At 40.0% G+C, this 23,039-nt stretch overlaps 2 protein-coding genes across 4 annotated transcripts in view; both read left to right on the plus strand.

Annotated features, from left to right (window-relative positions):
* Positions 1-939: 939 nt before the first annotated feature.
* Positions 940-16,117, plus strand: esyt3 (extended synaptotagmin-like protein 3). 2 transcript variants are annotated; one of them, XM_047371485.1, is made up of 22 exons: positions 940-2,354; positions 3,763-3,804; positions 4,098-4,232; positions 5,451-5,527; positions 5,611-5,680; positions 5,753-5,842; positions 5,953-6,008; positions 6,090-6,210; positions 6,352-6,528; positions 6,998-7,080; positions 7,326-7,374; positions 7,507-7,596; positions 7,731-7,793; positions 8,976-9,047; positions 9,165-9,251; positions 12,103-12,252; positions 12,348-12,709; positions 12,804-12,902; positions 13,028-13,159; positions 13,245-13,350; positions 13,530-13,579; positions 15,078-16,117. In XM_047371485.1, the coding sequence occupies exons 1-22, from the start codon at positions 2,022-2,024 to the stop codon at positions 15,130-15,132; spliced, it is 2,499 nt and encodes an 832-aa protein (XP_047227441.1). In that variant the 5' UTR covers positions 940-2,021; the 3' UTR covers positions 15,133-16,117. The 2 variants fall into 2 exon arrangements, with proteins under 2 accessions (XP_047227441.1, XP_047227442.1); XM_047371486.1 differs by lacking the exon at positions 940-2,354 and adding an exon at positions 2,468-3,491.
* A 1,194-nt stretch (positions 16,118-17,311) lies between these two features.
* Positions 17,312-23,039, plus strand: part of dnah7 (dynein, axonemal, heavy chain 7) — a 105,004-nt gene continuing 99,276 nt past the window's right edge. Inside the window, exons 1-8 of one of the 2 annotated variants that reach the window (XM_047370128.1) lie at positions 17,312-17,424; positions 17,706-17,793; positions 17,894-18,053; positions 18,250-18,325; positions 20,445-20,625; positions 20,858-20,930; positions 22,400-22,525; positions 22,864-22,983. In XM_047370128.1, coding sequence (XP_047226084.1) covers positions 17,356-17,424; positions 17,706-17,793; positions 17,894-18,053; positions 18,250-18,325; positions 20,445-20,625; positions 20,858-20,930; positions 22,400-22,525; positions 22,864-22,983 — 893 coding nt within the window. In that variant the 5' untranslated portion in view covers positions 17,312-17,355. Of the gene's footprint in view, positions 17,425-17,636; positions 17,794-17,893; positions 18,054-18,249; positions 18,326-20,444; positions 20,626-20,857; positions 20,931-22,399; positions 22,526-22,863; positions 22,984-23,039 lie in introns of both variants that reach the window. The other variant, XM_047370129.1, reaches the window with a different exon arrangement.

Genomic DNA, 23,039 nt, shown 5'->3' on the forward strand with positions numbered 1-23,039 from the left:
GTGGTTCTCATTGCCAATACTACTTGACGTTGTTGCAATAAGTGCCCAATGGGTGTCGCTGCAATCTATCCCCCCCCCCCCCCCCTTCCGTTTTTTTCTTCTTCTTCTGTAGCGTATTCACTCTGCTCTGCTTTGGCTGATAATAAACATTAGCTTGGCATCGATAATGACGGACTGTTGGCTCTAATCTAAAAGTTTTATTTCAATCATCAATAATATAATGTTTTGCAAATAAACATTATGGATGCAAAAATATATGTGGAAAATATTTCATTTAGAAATGTCAGCTGGTTAAATTAAGCCTCATTATGTTCAATATATGTTTGGTTTATATAATTAAGACCCTCCATTGCTTACTGTGTTTTAAATATCTTGAGTATCTCCATGTTTTTTTTTAAATGCCTATTATTCCTACGTGATTGTAATTGATCAGATCATAGTTTGCATTATGGCCACTGCATTTATGTTAATAAAGTTGCATAGTTATAAATACATATATATATTTTAAACTTGGCTCACAGAGTTGTTGCAACCTCTCTTTCTGACACACTGCCCGACTGTGGAGAGCCGTTTCATTGTAATTTAAATAAATAAATAAATACTGCTATTGATAAATTATTAATAAATATTCTGCCGGCCTCAGCCACGAATTGAGCTCGACCCTGCTGTCCCAGCGCCGCCCCACAGATAAAACTCCACCCCCTCGTTTGAATATAAGAACATGAAATTAAAAAAAACTAAAAATGAAAAACGGGGTTAAAAAGTAAAAATCACTGAAATACGTAAAGTAGCTTTATAAAAGTGTCACAAAATAAAAGTGCATTATGAAATAAATAAATAAATATTTGAGTAAATTAAATAAATCTTGAAAGGAATTAAATAAAACAAGATAAAAATTGATTTTAACATAATTATTTAGTTTTATTTCATGGGGATATTTATGAATAGTTTATCAATAGCAGTATTTATTTATTTAATTTTGAATGAAACGGCTCTCCATACATTCTAACTAGTTTGTTAAGCTGCGACTGAGGTTCGTCAGCTGCAGTCTAACTTTTTTCTTTTAAATAAAAAAACAGCAGAGATTCTCGGATAGATTAAAACACGGTAACTAATAAAGCGCCTAATAATAAACCGTAGAATTCACATACTGAAAATAAAGCTAATGCTGTTTGGGATGAAACCTTTCTGAATAAAATATTTTCATAATAGAATAAATGTAATTACCATAAATCCTCATTTGCACAAAGCAATCCAGGTATCGTTGTGTGTAAAGATACATTTTTCAAATTACAAAGAATACAATCATGTTCACTTGTGGGTTAAACTTGATGTCTTTAAAATTGCATCTCTTTTATTTTACGGGGGAGCGGCAGAAATATATAACCCGTCCGAATTCTTGCGAGAGTTTCTACGAGAGTTTGATGCCTTCAGTTGGCTTTAGCTGGTCTGGAAAATCCTGTGGTCTGTGATCCAGCTGCAGGTCCAGTTGTTTAGTCACAAAGTCTGTTAGTGTGAACAAGGTGGGCCTGGATCCAGTCCCACCTTTCCCAATAAACCTTTAAACTGAGTTTTAAAGCGGTAACATGATTCTCTGTTTGGCTCCACCTGCAGGACGCATGTTGTTATTGCAGAATCACTTCGCTGGAATAATATTTTATTTTGCGTCAAATCGTCACGTAAACACCGGTTTGTTTCTAACAACTTTTTATATGATAAACGAAGCAAGTAATCGGCTCTCTTAAGGTTTTCTGGCTTTCCCATTGTTTGTTTTTACTAGAATCCGGTTTTTCCAGCCATGAGAAAAAGGTGTGTCGCGTCGCAGGTGTGCCGACCTGCTTTTCGTCAGTTAAAAACACGGAAGGTTTCAGGCTGTGGGTGGTTCTCCTGCTGAGTGAAGCAAAACTTCATGTTGTCATTCAGCCTCCAGAATAAGACGGCTCAAAAATCTGTTCAGGGTAAAGAAAGAGCCTGAACACTTTCTCCGGAACCAAGAACCGCTCAGCGGGATTTTCGGTGGCATGGCATTCGCCGCACAGACGCATCCAGGCGGGCAGGAGATCTCGTCGGTCCCCGGCAACACGGAGAGCCTGACTCCCTCCGCTGTTAACCGCATTCTGATGGAGTTCATGATTTACTTCGGCCGAGCCGTGGTGGTCTTCTACCCGGTGTACCTGACCGGGTACCTGGGCCTCAGCATCAGCTGGGTCCTGCTCTGTATGCTCATGTTCACCTGGTGGCAGAAAAACCGGCAGTGGAAGGACGTTCGGATCGGATCTGCTATTGATTTAGTGGACAACGAGGCGCATGTTATCAGCACCGAGCTGAAGACTTCCTTACAGATGGCTTCATGGGTATGTGTGTATGGAGGAATGGGTCTGTGTGTATGGAGGAATGGGTCTGTGTGTATGGAGGAATGGGTCTGTGTGTATGGAGGAATGGGTCTGTGTGTATGGAGGAATGGGTCTGTGTGTATGGAGGAATGGGTCTGTGTGTATGGAGGAATGGGTCTGTGTGTATGGAGGAATGGGTCTGTGTGTATGGAGGAATGGGTCTGTGTGTATGGAGGAATGGGTCTGTGTGTATGGAGGAATGGGTCTGTGTGAATGGAGGAATGGGTCTGTGTGTATGGAGGAATGGGTCTGTGTATGGAGGAATGGGTCTGTGTGTATGGAGGAATGGGTCTGTGTGTATGGAGGAATGGGTCTGTGTGTATGGAGGAATGGGTCTGTGTGTATGGAGGAATGGGTCTGTGTGTATGGAGGAATGGGTCTGTGTGTATGGAGGAATGGGTCTGTGTGTATGGAGGAATGGGTCTGTGTGTATGGAGGAATGGGTCTGTGTGTATGGAGGAATGGGTCTGTGTGTATGGAGGAATGGGTCTGTGTGTATGGAGGAATCTGGCATTCTTCACCTCAGTTTTGTTGGGATACGGACCAGCAGATAGATTAAACTTTCCTGGCTGGGAGCAACATTCCTGACATACAGAATGTCAGGAATGTTGTTTGTCCCAGTAGATGTTTGCTCCAAGCTGACAGCTATATGTGCACCAGAGTTCTAGAAAACATCTGAAACAAGGTTTGGACTCCATGAATGTCGACTTGTTCTTTATTTGCATGGGCGTCCAGAATGAACCTGGCCCTCCCACAGCCAGGCACGGATTGCTGCTCAGTTGTGTTGCAGGAGACTTTTACTTCTGCACATTTAACTGCACCACACCCAGACACACAGTGACTCATTTAACGTGAGAAAAACAAAACTTGTTTCAATGTCAAATGAATGCGTGTAATCACATTCTGGGTCGGATTGGTTTGATTGTAGCAGAATACTCTCTGGTTTTAAAGTCCTGCCAGAGGTTGATCACCTGCAGTTTAGTGCCTGACTCTTGGTGATTTAGTTGGAGGTGCAGACCCGTTACAAGTTGTGCATCAGAATATGATCCCAAACTTTTTTTTTTCAGTTTACAGTGTTGCTGCTGCAAAGAGGCGTCGGTAAGACCTAAAACCACCACCACTGTGCTTGAGCTTTGAATATGAGAGAATGATTTTAAATATCTGGAATGGAAAGTCATGAGTTTAATTTCTGCCTGGAACTTTAATCCTAACATTGATCTTCTCATTTATTTGACTGCCGTCATGCAGACAGATTTACTTGTTTAATTGCTTTAATCCAGCATTACCTCTTCATCATGCATGCAATGTTCTTGTTTTCGAAGATTTGATCACAAACCATTTTATAACTGTTTATTTGTTTCTTCCAAAGGTGCATTTCACAGACGTTGAGAAGGTTAATTGGGTGAACAAGGTACAGTCTTCATAATATTATTTGACATTGTATTAACATGATGTTAATCTAGGACTTAGATTCCACTTTTGTTGATCGATACACTATGGGTGCTGGTTCCCGGTGCGCTCAAAGCAACCTACATACTGCACCTTTCTGCCTGCACCGTCGGTTAACTATTGCAACAATTTAACCAACTCACAATGTTCTTAAAAATCTGTGTTGGGTTCCTCAGTTGAGCTCATTTTAGAAGAACCTTGTGTTTGATCAGGGTGCTGATTCAGTGTGTTTTGGGTTTTTGGTCATGTGTCCAGGTGTTGAAGCAGGTCTGGCCCTTCTTTGGGATGTACATGGAGAAACTTCTGAGAGAGAACATCCAGCAGACGGTCAGGATGTCCAACTCTGCGCTCAAAATGTTTACTTTTACCAAGATCCACTTTGGATACAAAGTGAGTCAACGTTTGGCATGTTCCTTCTTGCTCTGTTTTGTACTCATACATAATAATTTCCTTTTTCATCTAAGAAAAACAAGCATAAAGTAAAAGAAAGTACACCCCCTCTGATTCTAGGGTGTTACACAAGTCTCACAATGTACAAAACACACTTGGCATTATTTATTAAACAAAGACGAAGCAAAAATACTAAAGCTGAGTGAAAAACTAACTACACCCCATGATCCGGAGCTTGCAGAACCCACTTTAGCAGCGGTGGTGTCTCTCACGTCATTGTGGAACAATTTTTTTCCCACAGTTTTTTCACCGTTGCTTCACTTCATTGAGGTTTCTCCACAGCCCTCTGAAGGTCCCACCATAGGATCAGCAACCAGGCTGAGGTTTGGAGGGTTTATGTTTGTCACGAATGATTTCCTGTGGCTGCAAATAGAGCCCATATCATCAACCTTCCACCACCATGTTTGACAGTGTGTATGGGATGTTTCCACTGATATGCTATGTTTGGTTTTCTCTAAAAATGGTGCTGATCATTGTGGCCAATGATCACTACATTAGTCTTTCAGAACTCTTGTGATTAATTCAGATCTGCTCTGCAAACCACCATTTCTCTGAGCATTGCACACTCTGACCTTGGAGTGGATTAGGAATGTCCACTCCTGGGAACATTGGCAGCTGTCTTAAATATTTCCCACCTGGTTATAGTTTCTCTAGAAATATGGACTTTAAATAGTATGAAAAAGAGCTGTATAACTCTTCTCTGATAAATGGGCAGCAACAGTTGCTTCTCTAAGGTCATTGCTGATGTCTTTCCATCTTGACATTATGTTGTCCAGTGCAGTAATCTCATGATGCTGTTGAGGATGATCAGTTAACTAATGCATCTTATCAACAGAACCTAGATGCTGCTTTTCTCGTTTAAATCCAATGAAAGTGGTGGTGAGGATTCTTCGTTTTTCTCACAGCTTTCCACCTTTATCATCTTAGTACAATAAATAATGAGGGTGTGGAATCTGTTTTGTTTTCATTCATTGAGGTTAGATGGAAATCATTTTAGGACCTGTTGAAGACCAGATTAATGTAGGATTTCCTTACATCTTAAAAATTAAAACTCGAAGGGGGTTTACTTTGTTTTAACAAATAAACTAACTGTAGCTGAAGATGAAGTTGTGCCACCTTTTTGTCTTACTCACCTGACTTCTTTTCCACGTCTTTCAGCCTCTCAGGATCATGGGGATAAGAGCATACACCCATGAAGTGGACCAGAGGGAGGTGATTCTGGACATGAACATCAGGTCAGTCAAACATGTTAGAACATGCCTTGTCTCAAGTGATTTCTGTTCTCATTTGGGCTAACCAACACTGGTTTCCTCCACAGTTATGATGGTGACGTGGACATCAATGCAGATGTGAATGCAGCTATCAAAGCTGGAGTTAAAGAGTTGAAGGTGGGCGCTCATGTTATATCAACCCTCTGCTTCAGCTATGCTGTTTCTGTAAAAACTGCTTGTATCTTCTAGTTCGTAGGAATGCTCCGAGTCATCTTAGAGCCCCTGGTTGGTCAGGCACCACTGGTGGGAGGAGTCACTTTGTTTTTCATTCGCCGCCCTGTAAGTCCAGACAAACACACACATTTATCTGACGGATAAAGTAGTTGCAAGCAACAAAGCAGTTGTGGGGTCAGTCTTAGTTTGAACTCATGTTACTTTTTTTTGCTCAGAGTTTGCAGGTCAACTGGACCGGCATGACCAATGTGTTGGACAGCCCTGCGTTTAGGTCTGATGGACAGAGTATTCTTAGACCTCCTACATGTTGAGGTTTAGATGTCCTCTCTAATCTGATCTGTCCTCTTTACAGCTCCCTGTCTGAGCAGAGCATTATAGACATCATTGCATCTATCATGGTCCTGCCGAATCGCATGTGCATTCCACTGATTGACCAAATCAAAGTAGATGTGATGAGGTTTCCTCTGCCTCGGGTATGTATGAGATATAACTCATGAGGAGCCACTCGCACTTCAAACAGTTATTCCAAAAATATTGTGAGAATAAGGTACATCTTCAGCTTTTCTTAACAATATAACATCCTTATGCGAAACCTCCATGATTGCTGTCCTCAGGGCGTGGTCAGGGTCCATGTGTTGGAGGCCAGAGACCTGGTGGCAAAGGACACATACATGATGGGGCTGGTGAAAGGCAAGTCAGACCCTTACACCACGCTCAGAGTTGGCAACCGATATTTCAAAACCAAGACCATCAAAGAAAATCTGCACCCGAAATGGAATGAAGTTTATGAGGTCGAGTAACAAAACTTTGACACACTTTGACGGATTCATGTTATCTGGCTGTTTTTGACACACTTCTCATTGCTTTTCACATCTACTATAAAAATGCATGATGGTTTAGGCGCCTTTCTTCTTAAACTAAGCTGTGACTGTAAGGGAAAGGAAACACATTCAGGTCATTTTTAGGTAGCAAGTGGACTGATGTTAAAAATGTTTTAATTTATACTATTATTACATGCCATCTGTACAAAGATGTACTGTATTGATTACTGATTTGATGTCAGGAGACGGCGTATCACCACAACGAGATCTTACAGATATTCTCCTGAATGATTGCAAAATGCCTCATTTAAATGAGGGCCATGCTGCCTGTTAGCTTCTAAAGCTTCCTTTCCATCACCTTTTTCCTTCAGCAAGTGCAATCCCTTAACCAACTTTCACATCTTCAACATTAAAACCGAAAAACCTTTTCTTTGTGCAGTTTGTTGTTCACGAGGCACCTGGACAGGAGCTGGAGGTGGAGGTGTATGATGAGGACAGAGATAAAGATGATTTTCTAGGAGGGTAAGAACCAGTCCTACCTAAAAAATCATTGAAATAACTTTAGTTCATTGTAAATATGACAAGTTTTTGCAAGTTGGAGATTTACTGCCGTTGGTATCCAACCACTGCACAACAACATGATTATAACATCCTGCATGCATGAGCTCAATAAGAATCATACGGTGCATGTTATTGGAAGTAGAATTATAAAAATGATAAATAAACAGAGAGTTCTGTCTTCATCACATAATTTATCTCTGCCTTAGCTATAACCTGGATTTCGGAGAAGTGAAAAGGGAGAAAGAAATGGATCAGGTGAGCGTTTTATGAACTGTTCTGAGTAAAGTTAATAATAATCCAAACATGTCTCTGTTGCCTTTAAACTGTTGAACAGATTAACAGAATTCGATTTTTTTATGATATTTTCCACCAATCCTCTTGTTGAAGTGGTTTCCTCTGGAACGAATTGCTCATGGGGAGATTCATCTGAAGCTGCAGTGGTTCGCCCTAAACTCTGATCCCTCTCTGCTGAAGGAGGTACGGCAGCCTGGTAGTGATTTTACTGTTTGGATTAGGACACGTCTATTAACATCAGGGCTTTGTTAACTACCATCTGTAGTTCAGTTCCCAACAGCTTCAGTCTCGTGAATAATGTCCTCTCTGTCTTTCAGTCCAACGCCGGTCTGTCCTGTGCTATGCTCGCTGTCTATCTGGACAATGCTTCCAACCTTCCAGTAAGGGCCATGGATGGTTTCTGTTCCTTTTTTCACTGGTTGCTAAAAATAAGCTGAGTTTTGCCTTTTTTTAACGTGTCTGCAGAAAGACCATAGTGAGTTAACAGCAAATCAGAAACATGGGAAACAGGCCAGAGAGGCACGGGTTAGACCGGAGCTTCATTTCATCCTTCTGTGGGGTTTTTTGTTCGACCTTTGAACCTTGTAGCCAGGGCCTGATTTAGGAGCATGTGTGTCCCTGTACTAGAGCCAATTGTTGTGCCCTAACCCCACACACACTAGTTTTTACTCAGGCTGATGAGTAAATAGGCCAACACATTTCCCCAAAATGGTGAATGGCAAATTAACCAGCATCATTTCTTTCAAGAAGGTGCTGAGTGAGCACTTAAATCTTGGTGTTATTACATCTGATTCGCCTGGGGTTTGGTCAGAGGCTGATTAGTTTTATATAAAGTACAATGTTTTCAAAATATGCCAGAGGCTCAGTCAGATCAGAAAGTAAAGTCTCTGCGTTAGTGTTCCAGGTTCCTGTTGCCGTGCACAGCCGGTTTTTCCTGTTTGTCTGGCATTTAATCAGGACCTATGATTAGGATCAGAGTTCAGTCTGTTGTCAGCTGTTTCCTGGTTAATTTATTTCATGTATAAAGCAAATACAAACTGATATTTTCAGGGTTTGTTGCTTAACTGAGGTTTTAGATCAACTTAGGCAACTTCTGTGCTTGGATGCTGAGCTGACCTGCTTGTAGAAGCTGCTGAGCGCCCTCTGCAGGACATAGTCTGAAAACACACTGGCAAATTCTTTAAAAAGAAAACCAGATTTCTTCCTTGCTGTAATGTTTTCAAAATGTAGAAATGAAAGTGAACCAACAGCAGTATTGCTGCGGGAGATTCTTCATGTCACATGTCCCGTGTTGTGAGGCGTGTCTGCACTGTGTTGCAGAGGGAAATTTAGTTCGACTCCAGCCCTGAAAGTAAACACTTTGCAACGTGAGTTCTTCACCTCTAACAGGGGCTCAAGAATTCATTCAGATATGCCATACAGAAAGCGCATATAGGTAGAGGTTTTTAGACAGATATTTGGCCCCAGAGACTTAAAAAAATGAATAAGAGACAGAAAGTTATCCCACCAAACACACACACACACACACACACACACATACTTCATCTCTTGTCTGTTTTCAGCTCACAAGGAGAAATGCGGGTCCCAGCTCCTATGTGGAAATTTCCATTGATAAGGATGTTCAGAAAAGCAAGGTATTAATCATCACACACACACACACACACACATTGTCATAAGTTATGTTTTATGTGTCAGACTCATGCTGTTTATGGTGTGTAATCATTTTCCAGCCTGTTATTGTCTTTTCACAGGTTGTGTATATGAATAAAGACCCAGCGTGGGAGCAGGGCTTTAACTTCTTCGTACAGAACATAAAAACTCAGCAGCTCACAGTTCAGGTCAGTCATGCAGCGCTGAACATGACACACACACAAACACACACTCAGGATCCGTCAGACGCTTTCTTGGATACCTTGTAACGATGTGAGCGCCATCTTGGCTCTAACTGTAGCTAAAATCACAACGATGTTGGGGCCATCCATTTTGGTCGCACATTTTGACACACGCAGCTCAACAGACGTCGCAGCTCTGACGTCACCAAGAGTGTAAAACCCAGAGGAGATTAAGTTTCGGTGCCATTTCCCGCCTGTCTCACAGGACAGCGTAACAGAGGCACATATCTGGGGAGACAAAAGCTCGCAGGCAAACTTTTGCTCCACAAGGCCATTCCTGGAAGAACTTGAAAGCTGGAAATCTATTTGACACGGGAAGATCAGGAGATTTATTTGCCGTTTGAAGACCACGCGACACCCGGCGCAGGTGAAACCCACAGAGGTTCTATGTCCAAGGAGATAAGTTTTCCCTCCTTGTTGATTCAGTCGACTAACGGTTAATCTTTTCCCCTCCTGGACGGATGAGAAATTACCGTTTTTTTCCTTTAATTTGATCACGGATGCGTGGTCGCCCTCCCCTCATTTTTCTTCAGACCTGATCCCTCCTCAACCGGTGGAGAGCAGAAATCAACCTCAAAGTAATTTAGTTCTTTTTATATTTAACTGGATAGGTGCATTTAGAGGTCTGGGCAGGATGAGGCCTCGTTAAGGTGATGTAGGATCACCAGTAGTTAATCTCAGGTATTAACTCGTTGCATTCAATACTGATTAAAGTGTTTTATGCTGAGCTGTGTTTTGATTTGCTGCTGTGTGGTTAATGTTTTGTCCGACTGATCTCAAATCAGCCAGGAGTTAGAAGTTGGACTTTTAAAAGTTTTCATTCAAGGCAGCTGCGGTCTGGGCCTCACCCGACCACTCTTTGTTCCAGTTTTATTGCTGGAGATTTTCCACTGAGTTCCCGCCTCAGAGTTTATGACCCTTTGTCAAGATTTGGGGCGTTCAGCTGGTTGTGGCTAAAGGGGCGTGGCTTCACCGTTTTATCAGCTGACCGCTGCGTTCGAGACATCAGCACCAGGAGAACTTCTTTCCATTTAACCCAAATTACACATTTTGTCCATAAAACTGCTGGTTTGATCTTCATAGACACTAAATGCGGATATATATATTTTTCTTTTATTATTATTGTTAAGTAGTAATTTTTATCCCCTTTGAGTTGAATAGTGCTTGTTAGTTAGGTGATGGTTTTGGACCAGAATAATGGTATATCAGGATTATTTGGCTTCAATAAATCTTCATATATATAATTAAGAGAAGCGTTTGTATTTATTTCGTGCAAGAGTGATTTATCTGTCAAAATAAGGTCGAAGTTCCTCCATCTTCGGTGAAGTGGTTGAATAAACAGTGACAGTTTGTGGTTTTGGTTAATAATTTGTAATTATTAAAGAGCTTTGAACCCATAATCACAACACCAGAGGTTATCTCTGATTTCTATTCGTAAGTAATGATTTTTGGTTAAGAAATTAATATTTTCCAAATTATGATTTTAAATTATAATTCTTGATGAATATTAATTAATCAATAATCATGATCCTTACAACATGTTGTTTATTTCACATTTAAACTGCAGAAACCAGCTGCTACAATGTAGCTACATTGTGTTGTTGGTTTGCAGTCTGTTTCTACTGCACATGGTGCTGTGGAACATAACTTACCCCTTTACACATGTCTTTATGTTTTATGGTTCTACTTACATGTTTCAGATCATCAGATGTATCTTAAATCAGATAAAGATAACCTGAGTAAATAAAAAGGCTGTTTTTATAAAGGGAACAAAGTTATCCAAACCAACCTGGCCCTATGTCAAAAAGCCTTTGTTCCCAAAACTGAACGACTGCTTGTGTCTCCATTGTCAGCAAAAACTACCATCGGTCTGTCTTTTACATCACTTTGAAGGAATTTGTGCCCGGTCTTTGCAGAATTGTTTTAATTCAGAAACAGTTTTTCCTCATGAATAGCCCGTTAAAGGTCACGCCACAGCATGTTATTCAGATTTTAGTGCAAACTTTGACTAGGTCACTCAGTAATCTGCTGGATGAACGGTTAATGCACTTTTGGAATAATTATGGTAGGCCTGCCACTCCGATGAAGCCTCCAGCCCATTTTCCTCCATTTCTGGATAACGGCTCTCAGTTTGCTGGAATTCCAGACTGAGTTGTCATTGACTTTTGTTTCCCTGTGCTTGAATTTCGTCAGTTTGAGAAGTGTGCTGCTTCTAGAGATTATTTAACCTACTTCATGATATCAGTCAGGTTCTATTTAAGAGACTACTTGTTTTTAGAGGCCAGACAGGAATCAGGTCTGGGTGTGACTAGTGAGCCACAAAAAGTTAAACGGTTGGTTAAGATGGGAGGCGGTCATTGGATTACCTTTTTACATGACGCCGGTTGGTTTGGATACATTTTCTCCCATAAATAAATTAAATCTACATTTAAAAACTGCTTTATGTTTTTACTCAGATTGACTCTGCCTGATGTGATAATCTGTAAGAGGATACATCATTATTACCAACATGTCTGCAGTAGAACCAGACTGGAAGCAACTGTTGGGGTAAAGTTTAACCCTGTTTGGATCAGAGAAAATTGCCAATAAATTCAAACATATGCAGCTTAATTCTTTTTATTAAAAACCATTACAGCTTGTTGTACATTTATTCCACCTTGGAAAAAAGAATGGTTCAAACTAATAATTAAAAGATCCAAATGCATCTGAAATTCATGGTCACAATGGATGGATGGAAACATTTGAGGAGAACTTTATCTAAACCAGGGGTTTTCAACGCCATCTTTGTTTGGTTTAGGTCAAAGAAAATGAAAAGAAGACTCTGCTCGGTGTTCTCAACCTGCCTCTCAGTCGCCTCTTCAGCATCTCCTCAATGTCTGTAGACCAGCGCTTCCAGCTGGAGCGCTCTGGAGCCAACAGCCAGATTAAACTGAAGGCCACGCTGAGGGTGGGCCATCCTACCAGTTTTATGCTGCACTTCATTTGGCCAAATGCCTGAAGATCTATTAAATCATCACTTTCAACTTCCATGTATTATTACAGATTCTTACTCAGGAACAACCACCACCCAAAATCCCCCAGACTTCTCCTCCGAACGTCAAACAGCAGACGAAAGCAGGAGGAAACACCTCTGCGTCCACTCCCTCTGCTGCATCTGCTGCACCTGTTGCATCTGTTTCCCCTAACAGTACACCTGCAGCAGCCTCACCAGTTCTGCCGGATGTTCCTCCGGACGGAACAAAGGAGACTTCTTCAGCTCAGCCACGCCGCAACTCTTTCCTGGCTCCTGAAACCAGTAATCCCTCAAACTCAAACATGCGTCGCTATGACTCCCACAGCCTGCTGTCAGACAACTCCATCGCCTCGTCACGGTTCGACTTAACAGACGGAGCCGCCTTTCCAGAGTGAGTCGAGGGATTGCTTTTTCTTCTGAAACCTTAATGCTGACCTTTGCTGTAAAAACTTCATTGTTTGATTTAAAAAATATATATATTTCAGGGCTATTAGGAACCATCAAGGCTCATTTGGAGAGATCAACCTGACTGTACGCTATGCTACCATTAGGAATAAACTTATGGTCCTGGTTCACTCTTGCAGGTTTGTCACAAGATGCATCCCATTATGATCCTCCAGCATCACCATCATTTATTAACATTATACAAATGACACCTGGTTTGAAGTTATGCAAAACAAAATCCAAAAGATCAAATGTTTCCCTGCAGAAACCTGTTTCCCTGCAGTCAGAACGGCACAGACTCCTACGTCCGCGTGTATTTCCTCCCAGACCAATCATGGAGACACCGCAAAAAGACGCATGTCAAGAAAAAGACAGTCGATCCTGTCTTTGAAGAAAAGTAAGACAACTGGAATAATCCTGTAAAGCACATCTTAACATGATGGAACAGAGAAAATCACGCGCCGGTCCTCTTTCTTTTACAGGTTTGAGTTTGATGTGTCACTTGCAGAAGCGCAGACCAGAAAGCTGGATGTGGCTGTTAAAAATAACAAGATGCTCCATACAAGGGAGAGAAAGGACATTGGCATGGTAGGTACACTGTCCTTTTAAGGTTTGAAAAGAGTGTTTTATTGACCTAAAATAGAATAATTCATCACTTAATAGTTTAAATTTGATCACATACAGCATTTCTGAGAAACACCTCATGTTCCTTGGTTTTTGCATTCTAAATAACTAATTGAATTTTCACATTCTGCTTTGGTCAACAGGTGACGTTGGATTTCTCACAGATGGATCTAGTTAAAGGCGTCTCAGAATGGTACGAGGCCCAGATTTCTCTCTCGTTATTACTTACCTGTCGCAGTAGCAGAAAAACACAGCTTGAAACTGACAAAGGTTTAATGGCAACCCATTTTTTTCATACTTAACACAAGTCACACTTTGTTTTTGGATATATTTTAATCCGTATTAGTTTTTCATATAGTCAAATAAATCAAAAACAGCACGGACGAAACACATGGTTCCCTTACAATGCTATTTATTGGCTGCATCAGTTGCATCGAACTACCTCTGTACTTCCCAATACGACATCTGCACTCCCAACAGGTAGTTCAGCCTACTCTTCCTGAGCAAACTCCTCTTAACTGTCTCAGGTTTGAAGAGAAGCATGTTTCAGATGTTTTCATAGAAGTTAGGATAGGATTAAGCTTTGGGCTCATGGAGGGCTGTTTAAAAAAACAATTTAATATTTTTACAGCCATTCTTGAGAACTTGTTGGAAATGATTTAGAAGGACCCATAAGCTGCAACTGGGGCTTAGCTTTCTGACTTTGGGCAAGATGTTTTGCTATAAGAAGCCTTCATTGTGCCATGCACAGAGTCTAATATTAAATTCAGTTATCAGTAGGATTGTAATGATGCATGTCTTGGCACGTAAAGTTAGTAGCAAACTGTCTCCGTATAGACATCCTTTACAAGACGGGAGCAAGTCAGTCACAGATCATCACAACTCTCATTCTGAAGAGAACATGTTGGTGATTGTTACCATGGCAGAAAATTAGCAGAGGAATCTGCTCTCTAAAGCACTCCACACCAAAGCAATGCAAGGGTGGCTGTTGATGATAAGCAGGAGGTTGAAGACCCACCTGGTTGTTTTTAAATCATCAGTGTGCAGAGGTTAGGTTTCCGGTGACATACCAGCAGTGGATTGCAAGCGGTGAAAATATGGCAAGCCCAGTTGTCATGCAATCTTACTTCTTTTGCAATGTGATGGTGTGTTTATTCTATATCTTTTCTCATGCTATTTCACAGCTTGACATACACATTTTGCAACTCCTTAAGGAGTTTTAAAACCACAGAGACACCAACGGGCTACACTAGTAACTAAAGAAACCCCACTAGGTTCTTAACAAGCACAACCTAGTGTTTAAACAGTGTCACACCAGGTGAATGAGTGTTTTATACCCTATATATTAAGTATTTTCAACTTTGAGAAATCAGCTTTTTAATGCCATTTTATTTTGCATAAGGTTGAGGCTAAATAAAGCAAAAAAAAAAAATCACTCTTTTTATTTTCAAACTGGATGTAGTATTTTAAATATGAATGAATTCCCAGGAAATCCAGCTGCAGTGTTCAAAGCCTGCTACCTTAAAGCCCCCCGGCTGAAGCAGGCGTGGTTTGTTTTGCAAAGATAATTTGGTGTACCTGTTGTGCACTGACTGGTGCTTTGAAAGCTTTAAAGAAAGCTGTTTGGCCTTAGGGAGATAACTCTAAGGCTAGACCTATTATATTTAACATATTTCGTTTCTCTTTTCAAGGTTTGAACTTACACTACCTGGACTGATGAGTTCCGGTACACGGAAGCGGTTGTAAAACAAAGATGTTCCAGGCTCTGGAGGAGTTGGATCTTTGAGGGTCTGATGTGGCTCGCTTCCAGGAAGCCTAACAGTGACATCTTTCCAGTAATATTCCAGACCAGGGCACCTTCTAAAGCTCTTATTTGGAAGTGGTGTTGAGTTCATCTTGTCTCTGAAGTAAATGTTACAGCTTCAAGCAATTGTGTAAATATCTTGTTATGTAATATGAATACTGTGGGCTGTAATAATAAGGACACTTGTAATGTTTTTTCCTTTTTATATGAAATGTAAAAAAAAATGCTGTCATTTAAAAAATATTCATTCCACGGAGAACACAAGATAAAAACAAATGTTTCCTTTTCGTTCTCCTGAGCTGCCTCTGTGTGGGAACTGGAATTTTAGATAAGAAAACAAGTTAAAGAAACAAATGTTTGTTGCATCAAACTCAGAACCATTGCAAACTGAGGACCGGTTCCAAACCATAATGCTCCAGAAAGTGCTCCTGTTAACAGCTGTGTCCGTGTACCTGAGCTCGCCGGCTGGAAAACTGTCTAAGCAAATCCCATGAAGGGTTGTGCTGAGAGGCGACAGAAAAATGCTTTTAGTGTTTTAGGAGTGGAAAGTACATGTTTTAAACCTGTTTTTTTTTCTTCATATTTGTGCTGGAAAGCACATTTCTTGTTAAATCATTTGTATCATCTAAGGGTTTCACTTTAACAGGGTTTTACATTATAAAAGTATATTTTATTTAGAGTAAAAGCCATATTTAGTATGTATGGGTTAAAACTATCTTCTCTGTAGCTAACCACTAATCTATAATAAATAATACAATACATCATTTTAGGAGAATTATACTTAGCACTAAATTCATTTAAAGTTGTTTTGTCTAATTTCTGCTGTTCATAAGTTTCGAAGGAGAGTTGTTTCTAAGTTTGTTTGTGAGGTAATACTCAATAATTTTGTTTTAAGGTATTTATTAAAAATAAACATGTTCAAATAGACACACAGTGGGGTTAATATGATTTGTGTTTTCACTGTAAGATCATGATGGCCTCAGCTTGTTAAGGTTAATTACAGGATTGTCAGAAAAACTCTGAACATGTATATAGCTTGGTTGGAAGGGTTGAAGGAGAAATCGTCCTCTCTAATAAGAAGATTACGGCAGGATTCCGGTTTGCAAAGCTGCATCTCAACCAGACAAGACTTCTGGAGTAATGTTCAGGTGAGACCACATAGCTAGGTTTAGATGAAAGCAAACATATCAGCACAAACACCTCATATCAGCTGTGAAGCACGGTGGTGGAGGGCTGATGATCTGGGCTTGTTCTACAGCTACAAGACCTGGGCAACTTTCAGTCATTGACTTAATACCAAACTGTGAGACCACCTGTCTGACAGCCAAAGCTTGGCCCAAACTGAGTTATCCAAACAACAATGACCCCAAAACAGCAGCAACTCTGAAACAAGCTGGTTGCAATGGCCTAGCCAAAGTACATAGCTCAGACTGATTGAAATGCGGTAGCGAGACCTTCAGAAAGCTGTGCGAAATCTCAGTGAACAGAAGCAATGTTGGAAAGAGAAGTTAGCTCAAATTCCCCCCACAACGCTGTGAGTGACCTGCTCCGGAAGATGGTTCTGCTGGATCAAGGGACGTGCTTTGTTTTTCACAGGGGTGATCTGTTGTGTGATATATATTTTTTTAAACTGGAAGTTGGAATGAAAAAATGTAGAAATCTGCTGCAGATCAGATGATTTTTATTATCTCCTGATGGGTGAAACCCTCATTTACAAGAAGCTGCATCCATTCTTTTCCTCATGATGTTCTCTGACTTACGTAGATGATGCAGATGGATATGGAGGTAATGTTAACAGGAAGAGTTTGAAGCAGAGTCAGTTGAAGGTTTTTTTTTAAAGATTGTCTTAATGTCACCTTTACATTGCTTGCAAACGGAATCGGACCTTGGGGATAATAAAGTTTATCTTGATCTTGAAGCGGCCCATTTGGTCGCGACAGAAACAAGCGGGTTGCGGTTTTCTCCCTTTGTAACGAGAACCACACAGAAGATAAAAACTCCGTTTATACATTCAGTTTATCACAGAGAGAAATACCTCTGCGCGATCAATCTCAGCTCCTGCTGCGCTCAGGTGTTACCGCGTTGCTTAGCAACCGGCCTAGCAACGGAATAAACGGGAATACGGAATAAATGTTTCTGTTGGTCGCAGAAAGGTTTTAACCGGCATGAGTTTAAAGAGGAAGAAACCAGATTTCACAGGCAACCCAACTGCTTTAGTGCCAAACCCAGAACAGGTAGGCGGGATAATATTGTGGAAAAATCCGAACCTTTGGAAAACTTTACTTTTTTTACGCTATTAACCAAAAACTCTGAGATTCTGACGCTTAACAAGCAAAATTACCGCCTGACGTTTTATCTTTCTGTAATGTTTGTAATGATATAATCCATATCTCTGCTGTGCTGACCATGTGTTTCCACAATTTCTGGTATTAATTACTGGAAAAAGTTCTTAACTCATCAGGTTGACCTTTTGTTAAACTGCTGACCTGTTAATGAGGCATGCATCCGTTGATAGGCCTGCAGGAAACAGCCGTGGATGGAAGAAAAACCTTTATTTTCTCTGTTTGGAAGCAAACATCTAAGAACAGAAGCAGCTGTCGAAAGTAAGTTCAACGCTTAATTTTTGGAAGCTTTGCATAAAAAACGTTGGTTTATTTGGCTACAGTATCGTCTTTGTAATGGCCTGCTTGTTTTGTGGTGCAGGAGACGGTCCCGACAGCAGAACCAGTGGAAGTTCTAGCAGAGCTCAGGAACTGTTTCACAGCAGACAAGAGGTGCAGAAACAAAGAAGGTCCAGGACTAGCCAGGCAAATGTGTGGCAGAAGAACAAGGATCTGCATCAAAGTTTGATTAAAGTCATGAGGTGAGCTGTGATGTTTTCATCAGCCTTTAGGAGGATCTTTCTGCTTATTTCTACTCTAGCATGATTATTTCTAGTTCATGACAAGTTTATTATGTTTCCTGTTTCACAGAATAAAAGTATATTCACAACCTACCACTGTAGGACCAGCCCATAACTCTTACTGTTGCTGTTTTGTTTGCTGTATGTCTGATTTCAGTCAGCGGGTAGCTGAGGGCTGCAGCTCCTCACATACTGGACCCTTCACATTTACAGAAGAGACCAGACGTGAAATGGTAAACTGGGATGCACGCTCCTGTAGAATATTAGTATATAAGATTAGCGGTTCTGTTTGTGCCAGCAAAGGAAAATTGTGCCTCAGCATTCTGTGGTCTATTATCTTGTCTTTTGTCATATACCAGTCACTAGGACTCAAAGGCAGAGCAGAACTGGAGTCAAATTGATGTCTTTAATGAAAAAAGAGAAAAGAAAAACTTACAAAAATGGTCTGCACAAGGGGAGCAGACTGGAACAGGACTGGGTATGAAAAGTAATCTAATGAAGGGCGAGAAATGTGACAGAGGGTAGAGATAATGGAAGGAACCAGCGAGGAACAAGGACGAATTAGGCATTTAACTACTGAGGCAGGAGTGGAGAAAAGATAAACCAGAGGAGCTAATCAGAGGCAATGAGTCACAACTGAGGCAGAGAGGAGACAGAGCAGAAACACAAAGAAAAGTATCTAATAAAAAATCTCAAATGTAACAATCTAGTGTGACAAGATAATGCCAACAATAATGAACACAGAAAAGACAAGAAAATGATCCAAACATAAAACAAATCACAAACATCTTTTGTAAGAAAGCTTGGTTTTTTTTATGAGATGTTTAATATTTTTGAACATGTAAACGTCTTGACTCCACCCTCCTTTCGTTACACTTTTAGGTCAGTCAGATAATCTGTTCATCTCTCAAAGCGGTCAGCATTAATGCAGGAGCTACACTCAATTTATTTTATTTTTTTAGTTTAAGAGACACATATGAACATATAAGGGATTAATGACTGCTGTGTCAATGCACAACATATACTTACCAGCACGCTGTCGCAGAGTCATAATCTGTTCCCAGTTCTTTAGCTGGATCTTTTGAAAAATCCAAGATATTCTTGTTTTTTCTGCATATAACATTAAAACTACTTTATTGGTCAGATCTGTAGTTATACAACAGGAGTAAAATGTATCCCCATCCACTTTTAAAGGCTGTGCAAAATGAAAAGATTTAGTACATAACATGAATAAGGAATATAAATAGCATCTTTTATGCTAAAAACATCAAATCAAATGTAAAAGTATTCTCATTCTAAATAAATAAATAGTATTTTTAGATCTATCGTCTTTCTTAAAATGCAAGCATTTATGGGAAGCCCCTAATGGTTTGGCGGCCCTAAGCAGCAACTTAGTTTGCTTCTGCCTTGGGCTGGCTCTGCAGTATAGCATGACATTTAAATGCTATTAGTCAGTTGTAGATGTGTTTTTAATCCTTTACTTGTCTGCTTTCCTCATATTTAAGGATGCAGCACATTTTGCTTTTAATGTCGCAAAGACCTTAAGAAAACCTGCAGAACTGGTGATTAAGAGAACTTTAAAGAACTGTAAGAAAAGAGCATTTGTAGATTCAGAACATAATGGGCCTAAAAGTGAGACAGGTGGATCAGTACCTTCAACATGGTCTCATGAGCTGGAGCGAAAATGTCTTGATCCACTCTTCTAACTGGCGCAGCCTGAAAAGTGACCTAAAACTGGTTTAGACAAGCTGGAAGACACCAGACCTTCTCTTTAAAGAAGCCTAATTGGTTCCTGTTTTCACAGGGACCTAAATTTAGTTGCTTAAAGCAAAGATTGTAAATACATTTTCTGGCTTTTATCGGTGGCATAAAGGAGTCAGCGTATCTGATGTTTTGTGTACCTTTTAGCGTTGGGTGGCTGTAAGTAGGTGCAAAGTCATGCATGACCATAGTTCTTCCTGGTTGTTTCATCAGGGCTGTTCCAAACCTTTTTCTGCATAATGTCCAGTTCTATATTCACACAGTTTATGTGCTTGCCTGGGACGTCTCCTGCCCACACCAGAAACCAACAAAAGTGGAACAGAAGAAGTTCCTGTGTTTTAAAAAAAGAAATACATTTTAAATATTTGAGCGTTTTTCTTTCCTTTTTGCATTTCCAGAAAACTCACAGCAATAAAGTTTATAATAAAAATTCAATTATTTAAATAATTTCTACACATTATGAATGATATTCTCCATAAACGAATAAACAAGTTGTTTATTTAAAAGCAATTTTTCTACATGATTCTGTATCAGCATATTAGTTGTTTAAAATGTCTTTTTGCTAGTAAAAATAATTTTCTGTCCTGTCAGATGTATAACTATTATATCCAGAGAGGGATTGGCTTGGTAAATGTGGCTCCTTTGCAAGATTCCTGTTTGGAGAAAATCCATGAACTGATCCCTTCCGAGCTGAGCCACCTGAGCTGGGAGCAGAACCTGCTGGATGATGAGATCAAGGAGGAATATCTGCACAGCGTCAGGGCTGCAATCTGTATTTATTCAATTATTGCTAAAATCAGTTTCATTCTTCTTTCCTGTTGTAAATACATGACCTACAACAGTTGGATGATCTTCATAGAGTCACAAATTGTGGACTAAATAGATGAATTGCTAAATGCATTTTATATTCATTCCTTGATTATATTCAATCAAAAGTCATGATTTTCTTATTACCGATATATGGCAGCAGAAAACATTTTAATACCTGCTGTCTTTTGCTGTAGTAACGTATACGCCCAATGACCCAAGTGGAAATGAGAAGGGCAACGAGAAGGATCTGCCCTCTCACAGACTTGAGTAAGTCAACACAAGGAACTCTAAAGGCATAAAACCATAGAAAAGAATTAAATACATACCTTTCCAGTTTTAATTCTTCAACAAAATGAAAAATAATGTAGTATTAAAAGTCAATACTAGTGGACACTACTTGACTGTGTCATTATTAATTTAATAAAAAGAGCCAGAATGCAGAGACAACAAAACCAATCCCACTCTGATTCAGCAGCTTGTGTAGCCATGTTTATTTGTCTTCAGTATGAACTGGGTATTCTTCACCCACTTTTCTTTGCCTAGTTTTCTGACCCAGGCTTCACATTTGACTCCATAATGGACTCTGCATCACTCCTTATCCTCTCGAATTATACACGTGCTTTCCACACAACTGACCATAATATCCTCCCCCACCGTCTTCACCTTTAAACTGGACTTTCTCCATATGCTCTGAATTGGTCTGTGTTGTACTGCAAAGATAGAGCCCATTTTGTGGGCCCGGGGTATGCCAGATCCTGGGCCCACATTGACACATGTGGGGTCCCGCAGGGATCAATTCTTGGACCAACACTCTTCCTCTTGCGGTCATATTCAAAAAATTAGTACAGGCATTCTGATGAGGCTTGTTTGTCAGATTAAAAGTGCCTTTTGAAGTAACAACCTTTAAGTTATACTTAAATTATACTTTTCAATAAGCCCACATTTCTGTATTAATTTTTTTAAGAGAAAAATTAAATGTGTTTTCATTAACTGCAAGTGGAATTTCATCATAACTAAAAGAAATCAAGACTTGACAATATCAGTCTTTGTGTAATTAATCTTTACAATGTGTTTGACTTAGTGAATTAAATTACTGAACCAATTAAACCTTTCAATAATAATCTCATGTATGGAATATGACTGTATATGCTACCCTTGGACATCCTTCCCATACCACTGGTACACCGATGATATTTAACTTTAGGTGAAATTGGACCCAATCTCTCCGACTGGAAGCTTAAAATTGAATAATTTTTTAAAAACATTGCTGTGTAGAATTTACAGTGATGATCCGGTCTTAAACAGTTTAACTGCTTTCTTTTGCATTTAAACAACAAGAAGAAAAGTGAAAACATTTATAATTTGGTGACCCAGTCAGTTGTGGCAGATGGCCGCTCACACTGAGCCTGGTTCTGGTTCTGCTGGAGGTTTCTTCCTGTTAAAAGGGAGTTTTTCCTCTCCACTGTCTCTACATGCTCATCCAGGAGGAGTGAATGCTGCAAGTCACTGACTGGATGCAATCTGCTGGGTTTCCTTAGATAGAAAAACTTTTTATCCAATTTAAAATAAATAACTGAATCTGACTGAACTGTTCAATGGTTACGATTAATTGGAATGTATGAAGCTGACTTGACTTTGTGAAGTGCCTTGAGATGACATGTGTTGTGAATTGGCGCTATATAAATACAACTGAATTGAATTGATGTTTGTATTAAAATGTTATTCTTCCCTGTCAGAATGGAAATAGTGCCGAAGCCGTGGAATCGATCATTTGTCCAAGCGAGAAAGAGGATGAGCCTAAATCTTCACTGTATCAGCCGCCCTCTGCTGCAAATGATGATTCTGTGGCATAACCGTTACAAGTACGTATAACATCCACTCCTCTAACAAAAGCTTTGTGATGGACAGCATGAATATATTCATTTAAAATCTTTTCTCATAAACAGTTATCGATATTTTAGAATGCTTTCTGATTACAGTATTTTCAACACTGAATAGTTTGCACACAGAAGTATTTTTCTGTAAATGACCCACAGTTTTCGTGAAAACTATACTCAACTGTACAAGATCTGAAACATTCCAGAGATTTTCCAGACTACAGCCCCACCGGCCCCTAGCCTCCCACATCTCCCACTGATCATGGTGGATCTGGTGAAGTAGACTCAGTGTAATCTCCCCTTCCTAATTAACCTGCTTTCAGAGACGTCCGTCTGATTGATGTGGCAGAGTTGTGCAGCAGAGAGAAGTTCATGGAGCTCTCTGAGTTTCAGCAGATTGTCAGCCAGCATCTTGATCTCACCAAAAGATTCCTCTTCGAAAAGCAAGTATCAGGTCCCACTGACACGATGTTTAATAACTGCAAGAAAATAAAAGGCT

This window comes from Girardinichthys multiradiatus, chromosome 7 (genome assembly GCF_021462225.1).
Source record: "Girardinichthys multiradiatus isolate DD_20200921_A chromosome 7, DD_fGirMul_XY1, whole genome shotgun sequence".
Taxonomy (NCBI): Eukaryota; Metazoa; Chordata; class Actinopteri; order Cyprinodontiformes; family Goodeidae; genus Girardinichthys; species Girardinichthys multiradiatus.